This window comes from Mustelus asterias, chromosome 4 (genome assembly GCF_964213995.1).
Source record: "Mustelus asterias chromosome 4, sMusAst1.hap1.1, whole genome shotgun sequence".
Classification (NCBI taxonomy): Eukaryota; Metazoa; Chordata; class Chondrichthyes; order Carcharhiniformes; family Triakidae; genus Mustelus; species Mustelus asterias.
Window position 1 is genome coordinate 2,496,080 of NC_135804.1, and position 15,252 is coordinate 2,511,331.

The 15,252-nt window shown below is 48.0% G+C and overlaps 1 protein-coding gene across 2 annotated transcripts in view; it reads right to left on the bottom strand.

The window, feature by feature from the left end:
• The window catches only part of LOC144492463 (transcription initiation factor TFIID subunit 4), a 310,284-nt gene that overhangs the window by 218,889 nt on the left and 76,143 nt on the right, over positions 1-15,252 (bottom strand). For both annotated transcript variants that reach the window (XM_078210514.1, XM_078210515.1), the window contains exons 6-9: positions 8,997-9,119; positions 7,549-7,638; positions 6,142-6,402; positions 1,816-1,909 (exon numbers count right to left, since the gene is read on the bottom strand). In XM_078210514.1, coding sequence (XP_078066640.1) covers positions 1,816-1,909; positions 6,142-6,402; positions 7,549-7,638; positions 8,997-9,119 — 568 coding nt within the window. The remainder of the gene's footprint in view (positions 1-1,815; positions 1,910-6,141; positions 6,403-7,548; positions 7,639-8,996; positions 9,120-15,252) is intronic.

Sequence of the window (15,252 nt, forward strand, 5' to 3'; positions counted from 1 at the left end):
ATCTTTTTCCCGATGGATGAAGGTGGAAGAGAGAATGTCCAGGGTTTAACTTCACTTCAAGTTAATGAGTCAGCACGGGTGGTCTTAGAACATAGAACATAGAAACCCTACAGTGCAGAAGGAGGCCATTCGGCCCATCGAGTCTGCACCGACCACAATCCCACCCAGGCCCTACCCCCACATATTTACCTGCTAATCCCTCTAACCTACGCATCTCAGGACTCTAAGGGGCAATTTTTAACCTGGCAAATCAACCTAACCTGCACATCTTTGGACTGTGGGAGGAAACCGGAGCACCCGGAGGAAACCCACGCAGACACGAGGAGAATGTGCAAACTCCACACAGACAGTGACCCGAGCCGGGAATCGAACCCAGGACCCTGGAGCTGTGAAGCAGCAGTGCTAACCACTGTGCTACCGTGCCGCATCCCATATGCAAAGGGCCGAAGCTCTGGAATTTCTTCCTAACCCTCACCCCCTTCTTGCCTCATTAAGTTACTCCTTAAAAACTACCTTTCTGACCAAGCTTTTTGTCATTTATCCTAATATCCTCAATGTCCACTTGTGGTTATAATGCTCCTGTGAAGCACCTTGGGATATTTTACCACTGTAAAGGTACAACATAAAAATAAGTTGTTGTTGAATAAGACACAACATGAACACAGCACTGCATAAGTTAGAATCTCCAAGAAAGAAAATTAAATGCAAAGCAAATACCTGGAGATGAGTGAAGCAAATAAACTGGGAACACCATTGGATCATACATCTACAAATTCTCCTCTCTTTGGGCTAACTGCCCCTCATATTAAACCAGTTCAGATCAGGAACTTGGCAAGTAGATCAATAAGAGATAAAATTTGTCTACTGCCCTTGGCGATGCATGGTTATAACATCCCAAAACATGGTACCATGGACTGCTTTCCAAGATACAACTCCCTCCCCTGGAAGACAGTGGGTACTCAGCTGTTGTGTATATTCAAGACAAATCTCAGTACATTTTTGGGAAGGAAAGGTGGGGAAGTGGAGTTGATGTATAAGATCAGCTATAATCTTACTAAATGATGAGCAGGCTTGAGGGAACATGATCCACCCCTATTTCCTATGCTTGCCCATGTGCTTGCTCCATCTGGTCTTCGGACCCAACAGTCACCAAAAATTTCAAATGTGTTGATTCCAAAATAAGAAGATACGGACGAAGAAAAATGAAATTGAAAAAAGGAGGAAGTAAGAGATGGTCAGAGAATGTGATTGAGACAGTAAGTCATCGACCTGAGACACTGTCTCTCCATAGAGAGGGGGGAGATGCTGGCATAGTGGTAACATCACTGCATAGAAAGCAGGCTCATCCCCTGGGGACACAGGTTCAAATCCCATCATGGCAGCTGTTGGAATTTAGATTAAATTAATACAGTCCATAACTGAAAGCTATCTCAGTAATGGTTGACTGTGGAACCCTCGATTACGGAAGGAAGCCTGCCATCCTTACCAGTCTGGCCGACATGCGACTCCAGACCTTGAGCAATGTGGCTGACTGCTAAGTGCCCTCTGAAACGGCCTCTCGGTACAAGGGCAATTCTGGATGGGGAACAAATGCTGGACTTGCCAGTGATGCCCACATCCCACAAAAGAATAAAACTAGCTGTCCCCAGACCTGCTGCGCATTCTCAGCATTCTGCCTTGATTTCAGATTTCCAACATCCAGAGTATTTTACACTGGTACGAGATGGGGATTATTCACCGAACAGTGCTGAAATTGATGAGACAATGTTGATGCGATGTTACCAATCAACAAGTGCAGGTCATTGCTGATCATACCTGGTCTGACAGATGGGGTGATAACCACTGGCAATCTCACTTGAGCTCCTAGAGCAGGTGGCCTTTTCACTGTCTGTACTGGAGCCTGTACGATCTGTTAAAAAAACAGGTGACATGAGATTTTGGACATAATATTCTTTACGTAAATGGCTGAGATCTCACAGTATACTTGTGTCTGTTTTCCACTTTGCCTACTGTGCACACCATGCAAAAGCAGGTTTTAGACAATTCCTGTGCAGCCTCCTGCAAACACACCTGGGCCCTTCATCCGAACCCAGATTATTGGACAGAAGGGTCACTGTACTGGAGAATTTGATGTTTCCTCCACATCTCATCCAAGCAGAGTAATTCCAAATATCATGCACAGCATCAGAAAACCAAGCACCGTCTTCATCACACAGGAATCATACAAGCCCTCATACTGCAGTTTAAATGCATAGCTTTTCACTGAAGCAACAATCTACTCTTTCTTCAAATGAAAATTCCTTCAGAAGCCTCAGGTTAACTCTCAGCCAAGAGCCAAGTTTCACATTTCAGCGAGGCAGCAAAATTGAACAAGAGATTGTTTCGCAACATCATTCACCAAGGACATTAATGAGCGTCCCACCTTCCACGGACCCATTGAAACACCAGGTGCCATACCACCTGAGGCACCGCTGATAATAAGGCAAACCCAACCTCACACAAAACAGGGGTGCTTTGCCTCCCATCCCACGAAATGGAGACATAGAACATAGAACATAGAACATAGAAAGCCACAGCACAAACAGGCCCTTCGGCCCACAAGTTGCGCCGATCACATCCCCACCTCTGGGCCTATCTATAGCCCTCAATCCCATTAAATCCCATGTACTCATCCAGAAGTCTCTTAAAAGACCCCAACGAGTTTGCCTCCACCACCACCGACGTCAGCCGATTCCACTCACCCACCACCCTCTGAGTGAAAAACTTAACCCTGACATCTCCTCTGTATCTACCCCCCAGCACCTTAAACCTGTGTCCTCTCGTAGCAACCATTTCAGCCCTTGGAAATAGCCTCTGAGAGTCTACCCTATCCAGACCTCTCAACATCTTGTAAACCTCTATCAGGTCACCTCTCATCCTTCGTCTCTCCAGGGAGAAGAGACCAAGCTCCCTCAACCTATCCTCATAAGGCATGCCCCCCAATCCAGGCAACATCCTTGTAAATCTCCTCTGCACCCTTTCAATGGCTTCAACATCTTTCCTGTAATGAGGTGACCAGAACTGCGCGCAGTACTCCACCTCCCCATCCTGCATCCCACAACTTCACCGTAAAACAGGGGCATCCCACTTCTAGGCATCCCCATCCCCAGCCAGAAATAACACTACCTATCTCACTTCCACCCTAACATTGAACAGCAACACCCACCTCCCTGTTCCCCAGCAACACCCACCTCCCCGTCCCCCAACAGCAACACCCACCTCCCCGTCCCCCAACAGCAACACCCACCTCCCCGTCCCCCAACAACACCCACCTCCCCGTTCCCCAGCAACACCCACCTCCCCGTCCCCCAACAACACCCACCTCCCCGTTCCCCAACAGCAACACCCACCTCCCCGTCCCCCAACAACACCCACCTCCCCATCCCCCAACAACACCCACCTCCCCGTCCCCCAACAACACCCACCTCCCCGTCCCCAACAACACCCACCTCCCCGTCCCCCAACAACACCCACCTCCCCGTTCCCCAACAACACCCACCTCCCCGTTCCCCAACAACACCCACCTCCCCGTTCCCCAACAACACCCACCTCCCCGTTCCCCAACAACACCCACCTCCCCGTCCCCCAACAACACCCACCTCCCCGTCCCCCAACAACACCCACCTCCCCGTTCCCCAACAGCAACACCCACCTCCCCGTCCCCCAACAACACCCACATCCCCGTCCCCCAACAGCAACACCCACCTCCCCGTCCCCCAACAACACCCACCTCCCCGTCCCCCAACAACACCCACCTCCCCATTCCCCAACAGCAACACCCACCTCCCCGTCCCCCAACAACACTCACCTCCCCGTCCCCCAACAACACTCACCTCCCCATTCCCCAACAGCAACACCCACCTCCCCGTCCCCCAACAACACCCACCTCCCCGTCCCCCAACAACACCCACCTCCCCGTCCCCCAACAGCGACACCCACCTCCCCGTCCCCCAACAACACCCGCCTCCCCATCCCCCAACAGCGACACCCACCTCCCCGTCCCCCAACAACACCCGCCTCCCCGTCCCCCAACAACACCCACCTCCCCGTCCCCCAACAGCAACACCCACCTCCCCATCCCCCAACAGCACCCACCTCCCCGTTCCCCAACAACACCCACCTCCCCGTTCCCCAACAACACCCGCCTCCCCGTCCCCCAACAACACCCACCTCCCCGTCCCCCAACAACACCCACATCCCCGTCCCCCAACAGCAACACCCACCTCCCCGTCCCCCAACAACACTCACCTCCCCATCCCCCAACAGCGACACCCACCTCCCCGTCCCCCAACAACACCCACCTCCCCGTCCCCCAACAACACCCACCTCCCCGTCCCCCAACAACACTCACCTCCCCATTCCCCAACAGCAACACCCACCTCCCCGTCCCCCAGCAACACCCACCTCCCCGTCCCCCAACAGCAACACCCACCTCCCCGTCCCCCATGAAACAGCAACACTCCACCTCCCCATTCCCCATTAAATAGCAACACCCCAGCTCCCTGCGCCCTTATGAAAGTGACGCCCCACCACCCGACTTTCACCAGCTTCGTGAAATGGGGTACCCCACTACCCCCACTCCTGAGGCATCTTCCAAATCTTGAATAGCAGCTTTTTTGCTCCCCGTTTGTTTTTGAACATTTTTATGATAAGAAGTCTCACAACACCAGGTTAAAGTCCAACAGGATTATTTGGTAGCACGAGCTTTCGGAGTGCTGCTCCTTCATCAGGTGAGTGGAATAGAGAGACTGGTGAAGGAGCAGCGCTCTGAAGTTCACGATACCAAATAAACTTGTTGGACTTTAACCTGGTGTTGTGAGACTTCTTACTGTGTTCACCCGAGTCCAAGGCCGGCACCTCCACATCATTTTTATGATGACAGTCTGAGTGTGGGAACTATCTGCCATGCTGAAACCCGACAGAGCAAGGGATTTAGATTAACAAACCTGAAAACGATAAGATCACTGAAGTGGTTCTGAATTAAAGAGTGCCATTCAACTGGACAACAAAAGATGTTTGAGTGAATAGTAAATTCTTGCTGACTTGGTTTCAAATTGAAATGCAGCAGACACTTTATTAAAGCTTCTCCACATCTCAAGGAGAATTGGAAGTTTGCTGCAGAAAAACAGAGCACTTGCCAGAGGTACAACTGATCGATTTATCACTTTCCAATTTGCTTTTTAAGGCAACAGGTTTTGCTTCAGAGACACTCAATCAATCGAGCAGTAGGGTTAGAACAACACCCTCGAACACTGCACTAAACCCTGGCTAAAGTACACTGTGGTCTAACACACGTGCGTACCTCGCACAGGTAACGGTTGTCACATTTGAAGTGAGGAGCACGCCATTAAATTCAGCAGTGACGAAAAGACTATTGACCACAGATTGATAAATTCCACTTGGATCCAAATTTCAGCCTCATTAATACACTGTTGTTAGAATGCAGTTCTGCCTCTGAAAGGCAGCATCAGAATCACACAGCATAAACATTCTTTCCCTGTCCAGAGTAAGCACGCGGTGACTGGGTTATACTCTGTTGAGTATTATTCAGCATATAATAGAGGAAATTCCACACAGGATAACATATTTGTCCAATGAAGGATGTCGATTACTCCTTGGGTAAAATGTACATCAAACACTCACACAGATACTGTTTGCCTTGTGATCATCCCCATGCACAAACTCCCTGATTCAAGATAAAACTTCAATATTTGCTCGCTTTCATTTTAATGTTTGACTAGTTTTTAGCCTGATGTCTTTCAAAGTCTAATCATGATGACTTTTGCTTTTAGAAGTGCACTTTTACCCCTTTTCCTGCATTTTAAACCTGTATTCACAGGCTTTTAAAACCATCAGCTTCTTCTTTCCAGCTGCAGTGCCTGTCCTCCTCACCTTTACCTGTTGTTTTCTCCTATCCCCAATGTGTTTTGCTCGGTTCTGCCAGCCTAAATACCTTCTCCATTCCCACTGCCGCTGCATCTTGTGTGGATTTCCAGTGTTCTCTGCTTTTATTTCAGATTTCCTGCAGTTGAACCTTTTAAACTCCCAAATTGTCCCAGACTCACCCATTTGTTTACTGTGTTACCCAAGGTCACCACGTACCATATGTGTACTCCGCCCTTGTTGTGCTAAGTTGATGTGTGCCTGTGTCGTTGCTTTTGTTCCTGAGACTGTGTTACTGGTGATGGGCTGCCGTACTCGTACAGATGGTCCGGCCACAACAGTGGTGACTGTCGCTGTTGACTGTGCTGTAGATGTGGTCTGTGCAGAGGCCACTACCTGCGGCTGCTGAGGTTGCTGATTTACCTGCAGGATGCACTGCTGATTATGGACCAGAGACTGCCTCAAAGCTGGCAAACTTTTCTGTGGGAAGACAACAAGCAGGTCGTGATTAAATGATAATTCAACTGCCAACTGTTCCTTTTTAAACAAGATATACACCTGTTGCTAAAACTACTTGGACCTTACATATCAACTTTTGACACAGGAAAAGGACAAAGTCTCAATAAAGATTTAATATTCTAAATTCTCCAAGAGTTAAGGAGCTGTCTACAGTCTCTATCCCTGGTCACGCCTCCAACAAATGGACAAATTCCCAATCTCAGTCAGAATGACAAAGATTTCTGACCAGCAGCGAGGAAAAGGGTCATAATTACTTAAAAACTTACAAAGAATAAGTGGAGACTCTGTCTTCTCCTCCCCAATATTCACATGTGCCCAAGGAAATGCCTGCAGATTGTAAAACCGAGAGAAATACACCCCTCCTGATGTTAACACATTCACTTTCCAGCGAGTGATTGTCAGGTGGCACTCCTGGGATTTTCTCTCTATTTCAGAGCCACTGGATCAATCCAGCATCCCCACTGCTCTCCAATTACCAACAACAAATTGAAGACTCAAACTGGAAATCTGCCTTTCAAGCTCAGCTACAAGCCACTCCCTCCCCCCCCCCCCCCCCCCCCCACCGCCTCCAGCTCCCTCCCACCCCCAAGTTATAACAGCTACTCACAATAATTCAAGTGCAAACTATCCACAAATGAAAGTCAAGTTCACAACCTCAAAACAATCCTAAATACGGGCAGTCTGCGCATAATTTTAGTCAAAGTGCTGACAGCCTGGATTTAAGATTGGGAAGTCACTCCCTGTTCAGTCTAGGTACAGACAAGCTCGCACACTGCAGCTACAACATGGAGTTCGCCCTCAATCTTCACCCACACTAATTTGGTAACCTTTTGCCCTTGACTAATATGAGAAATCAAAGTCTCACTATTCAGAGAATTGGGTTAAACTATATGATTAAAATCAGCTTCACGCCCTCTCTAACCCTTGCTGCTCCTGCCCCAGGAGAGTTTAATGGGAGGCTAAAGGGAGCTTTACTCTGTATCCAGCAGGGTTTTCTTACTATGAAAGAAGCTGCAGGGTGTCCAATTCTTACAGGACCTGTAGATGTATAAAAGCGCACACAGATCGCCGTTAAAAATATACATCCTGTTTCTACTCGTACCACACCTTGAGAAAAGGCACCAGGTATGGCTGTGGGGATGATTTAAGCTCTGACTGAAGTCTGTTTGTGAACTCTTCTGGTTCAATCTTAGAATCCTTCAAAAGAGAGAAAGAGAGTTACGATTTTTCATATAGTCAGCAGCATGTTTAATTTCAGTCCATTTGTCTTGGATTGGGGTGACATGCAGTTCCCTCAGATTTTTCCGTTTCAGTATGTGCTTATGGTGATGCATTCCACATGCTTCCCATTTGAGCCAGTTAGGACTGACATCAGGGGGCACTTCTTCACACAAAGGGTAGCTAATGGAAATTGGAAACATTCCCCCTGCATACCACCCAGTGCCCCCACCCAGCCACCACTAAAGACTGTGAACAGTGGAGGTCAACTGGAACGTTCAAGATAGAATTCAATTAAACTTTGCTAAGCAAGGCTATTAAGGAATATGGAGCTAAGAAGGAAATGGAGTTACGGTACAGATCATAATCTAACAGAACGACAGAATAGGCTTGAAGGGCTAAATGGCCAACGCCTGCTACCATGTCTCTTGTGCTAATCATACATATCCCCTCAACCATTTCAGCTTCAGTGTGGGGAGTCTGCCATTGTAAGTTTATCCTCTCTTCCCCCGTTTCATCTTAGGGAATCGATGCTGTAGCTCCTTCATGATTATTTTTGTAAAGGAGGCGACAAAACTGCACTCTGACCTTCCTGCACTTTACAAGTATATCAATTTGCTCTTCGAGAGTGCCCCATTGTAGAATTATAATTCATCCCTTCCTACCTGCAACCATGTTTTGAAGGAGTGTACCTGCACTCAATTCTTTTATTGCAAACGAGGTTATATTTCTATTGTTATTTTTCAACCAAATCTATTACTTCACCTTTCTTCATGGTTAAGTGTTCAACAGCAGCAATAAATGCTGCACTAATTCAATCCCCCATGTCCAGGTGCTTCGTGTGTACAGGAGTATGAGACTTAAGTGCAGGTCTCTGGGTCTCATCACCAGCTCCCTCTTGTGAGAAAAGTTACTCATTCCCACTCAGTGCTGTCTACTCAATAATCTCTTAAAGAACCACTTTATCAGGCGCTTATTGAAACTCCATTCTGTAGATTACAAAGTGAAGAGTAGCACAATACTGCAACCTCTGACTACCACTCGAGTGTGCATGCATTGGAGGATTTCAATTGGAGGAAACCATATGATTGTATTGTTATTTAATGCCGTAAACTTTTGCTCAGACAGACAGACACAGTCTTTGGCCCTTACTTAGTGCATAAACATTCTTTGCCTTTCCAGCAATATACAGACACAATAAGCTTTACAGTGCATTTTAAATAAATCCAGGAAATTCGGTCCACATTCAGGCTAACCTCACAATGGGAGAGGCTGATATTTCATGGAAACTACAATTACTATGATAAACTCAGTTAGAGGCAAGCTCTGCCACTTGCCAACAGATCTTGAACAAGGCTTTTCACATTCCGGGAAGTGTCTGCAGACTGTCCACTGTGAGATGCAAGTTTAATCAAAGTTGCCAGAAAATTCTTGCACTTCTTCACATTTTCCTGCATTTCCTAGATTTAAAAGAAGAAAGAATGCACGTTAATCACAAGAATTTATTGCCCTCTCTTCTCCCTCTTCCCTGACCTTCTGAAGGCTCTGGTGTGTCAATATTCTGCACACAGAAGGGTGGAAGCATTGCCTTCACAAAGGATTTCTCACTATGCTACTTGCAAGGTACTCCTCGTTTTTGTTATTCACCCATCAACGACTCAAATTCAACTTTCAATTGTCTGATGACCAGCCAGAGACTAACAAAGATGATCTCAGCAAGGTGAAAAGTAAGAAGGGGTGAGGGTCATGGAGGCGTCTCTACAGTTCAGACAGCAACGAGGTGACATACCTCCTGGCACAAGCTCAGAACCAAGATTACCTGCGGCAGACTTGGCAACTTGGTATCATTGGCGTAAATCATTGAGCAATCAGCCACGCACACAAATGAAATCTGAAGATATAGCCCAGAAATTAAGGATTGAGACAGTTTCTACTCAGCCCCAGGTAGCTCCTAAACTGCTACGATACCTCAGACAGGCAGACAGACAGAAACACACAGTCAGAAACAGTATTGTCATTGAGTCATTGAGCAGGAATGGCAACACTGGTTGACTTGGTCTCTAACAATGACGAGACAGAGTACAGGAATGAGATAGAGAATCTGGTGAACTGGTGCGGCAACAATAATCTCTCCCTCAATGTCAACAAAACAAAGGAGATTGTCGTCGACTTCAGGAAGCGTAAAGAGAACATGCCCCTGTCTACATCAACGGGGGCGAAGTAGAAAGGGTCGAGAGCTTCAAGTTTTATGGTGTCCAGATCACCAACAACCTGTCCTGGTCCCCCCATGCCGAAACTATTGTTAAGAAAGCCCACCAACGCATCTACTTTCTCAGAAGACTAAGGAAATTTGGCATGTCGGTTATGACTCTCACCAACATTTACAGATGCACCATAGAAAGCATTCTTTCTGCTTGTATCACACCTTGGTATGGCTCCTGCTCTGCCTAAACCGCAAGGAGCTACAAAAGGTCACGAATGTAGTCCAATAAAACGCAAACCAGCCTCCCATCCATTGACTCTGTCTGCACTTCCCGCTGCCTCAGCAAAACAGCCAGCATAATTAAGGATCCCATGCACCCCGGACATTCTCCCTTCCACCTTCTTCCTTCGGGAAAAAGATACAAAAGTCTGAGGTCACGTACCAACCGGCTCAAGAACAGCTTCTTCCCTGCTACTGTCAGTCTTTTGAATGGACCTATCTTGCATTAAGTTGATTTTTCTCTAACCCTAGCCATGACTGTAACACTACATTCTGCACTCTCGTTTCCTTCTCTATGAACGGTATGCTTTGTCTGTATAGCGAAGAATCAATACTTTTCACTGTATGTTGATACATGCGATAATAATAAATCAAATCAAATCAAAATCAAACTTGATTGTTATTAGGCCCAGCGCTGTGCTGCTGCTGTGGCTGGCTTCAGTTAGCATAGCACAGACCACTGAGATAGTCTGGACTCCTCCTGATCTCCAAGAATCAGTCTCGAACTGAGTGATGTATTCATCTACTGAACGAACAGCTGAAAGTCCCTCCACAAAGACTGTAAAAGTAGTCTCAGGCTTTACGGACATGAATTACTAAGGAATGTATTTGTTCGCTCTGAGAGTTAGTTTATGGCAGTGTGCCTGGCACCACAGGGCTGTAGGATATTGGTACGTTAATCATAGGCATCTCCTCCATAGGAGTGGGAACAGGAAACTCAGATGCATCACAATCGCTAAAAAAATCAATAAAGAATGAAACCGGACCGATACATTGGCCAAAGCACCAGAAATGTCAGTGGCAAACTCACCCTGTCAACCATAATTACACCAGGGAGGAAGGTATGTTGTCAAGAACAGGTAAGAGTCTATACAAAGGGATATAGATGAGGCTAAGTGAGTAGGCAAAAATCTGACAAATGGAGTATAATGTGGGAAAATGTGAAATTGTCCATTTCTGGCAGGAAGAATAAAAAGCTTATTATGGAATCAGTGAGAGATTGCAGAGCTCCGAGGTACAGAGAGATCTGGGTGTCCTAGCGCATAAATCACCAAAGGCTAGCACACAGGTACAGCAATCAATTAGGAAAGCTAACAGATGATATTGCTTATTGTGAGGGGAATTAATTACAGAAGTAGAGAGGTTTTGCTTCAGTTGTACAGGACATTGGTGACAACCACATCTGGAGTATTGTGTACAGTACTGGTCTCCTTATTTAAGAAAAAATGTTAAAGTTTTAGCAATTCAAAGAAGTTCAGTAGACTAAAGCCAGGAATGGGCAGGTTGTCATATGTAGGAAAGGTTAGAGAGATTAGGTTTATATCCACTAGAGTTTAGAAGAGTGAGAGGCAACTTGATCAAAGCCTTTAGGATCCTGAGGGGTATTGACAGGGTGGATGTGGAGAGGTTATTTTGTCGACTCACTTCACCTTTCTACATCCCTGGTCAAAGAATCTACATGTGGAGATGCCGGCGTTGGACTGGGGTAAACACAGTAAGAAGTTTAACAACACCAGGTTAAAGTCCAACAGGTTTATTTGGTAGCAAAAGCCACACAAGCTTTCGAGGCTCTAAGCCCCTTCTTCAGGTGAGTGGGAATTCTGTTCACAAACAGAACTTATAAAGACACAGACTCAATTTACATGAATAATGGTTGGAATGCGAATACTTACAACTAATCCAGTCTTTAAGAAACAAAACAATGGGAGTGGAGAGAGCATCAAGACAGGCTAAAAAGATGTGTATTGTCTCCAGACAAGACAGCCAGTGAAACTCTGCAGGTCCACGCAACTGTGGGGGTTACAGATAGTGTGACATGAACCCAATATCCCGGTTGAGGCCGTCCTTGTGTGTGCGGAACTTGGCTATCAGTTTCTGCTCAGCGACTCTGCGCTGTCATGTGTCGCGAAGGCCGCCTTGGAGAACGCTTACCAGAATATCAGAGGCCGAATGCCCGTGACCGCTGAAGTGTTCCCCAACAGGAAGAGAACAGTCTTGCCTGGTGATTGTCGAGCGGTGTTCATTCATCCGTTGTCGCAGCGTCTGCATAGTTTCCCCAATGTACCATGCCTCGGGACATCCTTTCTTGCAGCGTATCAGGTAGACAACGTTGGCCGAGTTGCAAGAGTATGTACCGTGTACCTGGTGGATGGTGTTCTCACGTGAGATGATGGCATCTGTGTCGATGATCCGGCACGTCTTGCAGAGGTTGCTGTGGCAGGGTTGTGTGGTGTCTTGGTCACTGTTCTCCTGAAGGCTGGGTAGTTTGCTGCGGACAATGGTCTGTTTGAGGTTGTACGGTTGTTTGAAGGCAAGAAGTGGGGGTGTGGGGATGGCCTTGGCGAGATGTTCGTCTTCATCAATGACATGTTGAAGGCTCCAGAGGAGATGCCGCAGCTTCTCCGCACCGGGGAAGTACTGGACAACGAAGGGTACTCTGTCCACTGTGTCCCGTGTTTGTCTTCTGAGGAGGTCGGTGCGGTTTTTCGCTGTGGCGTGTTGGAACTGTTGATCAATGAGTCTAGCGCCATATCCTGTTCTTATGAGGGCATCTTTCAGCGTCTGGAGGTGTCTGTTGCGATCCTCCTCATCCGAGCAGATCCTGTGTATACGGAGGGCTTGTCCGTAGGGGATGGCTTCTTTAACGTGTTTAGGGTGGAAGCTGGAGAAGTGGAGCATCGTGAGGTTATCCGTGGGCTTGCGGTACAGTGAGGTGCTGAGGTGACCGTCCTTAATGGAGATGCGCGTGTCCAAGAATGCAACCGATTCCGGAGAGTAGTCTATGGTGAGCCTGATGGTGGGATGGAACTTGTTGATGTCATCATAGAGTTGTTTCAGTGATTGTTCACCATGAGTCCAAAGGAAGAAAATGTCATCGATGTATCTAGTGTATAGCATCGGTTGAAGGTCCCGTGCGGTGAAGAAGTCTTCTTCGAACCTGTGCATGAAGATGTTGGCATATTGAGGTGCGAATTTGGTCCCCATGGCTGTTCCGTGTGTCTGGATGAAGAACTGGTTGTTGAAGGTGAAGATATTGTGGTCCAGGATGAAGCGGATGAGTTGTAAAATTGCATCTGGAAACTGGCAGTTGTTGGCGCTGAGCACTGAGGCCGTTGCAGCAATGCCATCATCGTGGGGGATGCTGGTGTAGAGTGCCGAGACATCCATTGTGACGAGGAGCGCTCCTGGTTCAACTGCTCCATGTGTGCCGAGTTTCTGTAGGAAGTCCGTCGTGTCGCGACAAAAGCTGGGGGTTCTTTGTACAATGGGTTTCAGGATGCCCTCGACATAGCCGGAGAGGTTCTCGCACAGGGTCCCATTGCCCGATACGATGGGACGGCCGGGTGTGTTTGCCTTGTGTATCTTCGGGAGGCAGTAGAGATCTCCAACGCGGGGAGTACATGAGATGAGAGCACGGAGGGTGTTCTGAAGGTCCGGATCAAAGGTCTTGATCAGAGTGTTGAGTTGACGGGTGTGTTCTTTGGTCGGATCTGCAGGTAACTGTCTGTAGTGTTCCTCGTTGTTTAGTTGTCAGTACACTTCTTTGCAGTAATCCGTTCTGTTCAGTATGACGATGGCCCCTCCTTTGTCTGCTGGTTTGATGACAATGTTGCGGTTGGTCTTGAGAGCGTGGATGGCGTTGCGTTGTGCTTGGGTGATGTTCGGGGCTGTCTTGTGAGTGCGGCTGATGAATTTGGTGTTGACGCACCTCCTGACGGCTTGGGCATACATGTCAAGTCGAGGGCAGCGGCCTTCCGGAGGAGTCCAATTCGACTCTTTCCTCTTCGGATGCACTGCGGATCTCTCTGTCGGCTGTTCCGGTTCATTGGCTGTCTCATTGTGTTCGTTGTTGGCCTCTTGGGGTTTGTGGAAGAACTCCCGCAGCCTCATTCGCCTGATGAATTCCTCTGTGTCTGCTGCGAGACTGATGGGGTCTATTTTGGTGGTGGGGCAAAAATTAAGCCCTCGGCTGAGAACTTCGATTTCAGCTGGTTGAAGTGTGTAGTCGGACAAGTTGACAATGGACTTCCCTGCAGTGGTACTGTTTTCTACTGTGGTACCGGGGGAGGCTTGGTTGCTGCTGGTGGTGATGCCGAGTTTCTCAAGTTTCCTGTTCTTGGTGTGCATGTAGATGGTGAAGTTCCTTTGTCTCGTCTGCTTGGCAGAGTTTCGCAGCTGGTCTGCGTCCTGAGCGCAAGTTGAGAATATGGATTCGATCTTGGTTTCCAGGCTGCGGCGTTTGCTGTAGAGTTGGTGTATGAGGTGGTTGAGGAGGGTGAGAGAGGTGCGACGGCAAAGTCTCTCAGCGTAGTCTGTGTTATAGGTTGACTCATTGATCAACAGTTCCAACGCGCCACAGCGAAAAACCGCACCGACCTCCTCAGAAGACAAACACGGGACACGGTGGACAGAGTACCCTTCGTTGTCCAGTACTTCCCCGGTGCGGAGAAGCTGCGGCATCTCCTCCGGAGCCTTCAACATGTCATTGATGAAGACGAACATCTCGCCAAGGCCATCCCCACACCCCCACTTCTTGCCTTCAAACAACCGCACAACCTCAAACAGACCATTGTCCGCAGCAAACTACCCAGCCTTCAGGAGAACAGTGACCAAGACACCACACAACCCTGCCACAGCAACCTCTGCAAGACGTGCCGGATCATCGACACAGATGCCATCATCTCACGTGAGAACACCATCCACCAGGTACACGGTACATACTCTTGCAACTCGGCCAACGTTGTCTACCTGATACGCTGCAAGAAAGGATGTCCCGAGGCATGGTACATTGGGGAAACTATGCAGACGCTGCGACAACGGATGAATGAACACCGCTCGACAATCACCAGGCAAGACTGTTCTCTTCCTGTTGGGGAACACTTCAGCGGTCACGGGCATTCGGCCTCTGATATTCTGGTAAGCGTTCTCCAAGGCGGCCTTCGCGACACATGACAGCGCAGAGTCGCTGAGCAGAAACTGATAGCCAAGTTCCGCACACACAAGGACGGCCTCAACCGGGATATTGGGTTCATGTCACACTATCTGTAACCCCCACAGTTGCGTGGACCTGCAGAGTTTCACTGGCTGTCTTGTCTGGAGACAATACACAT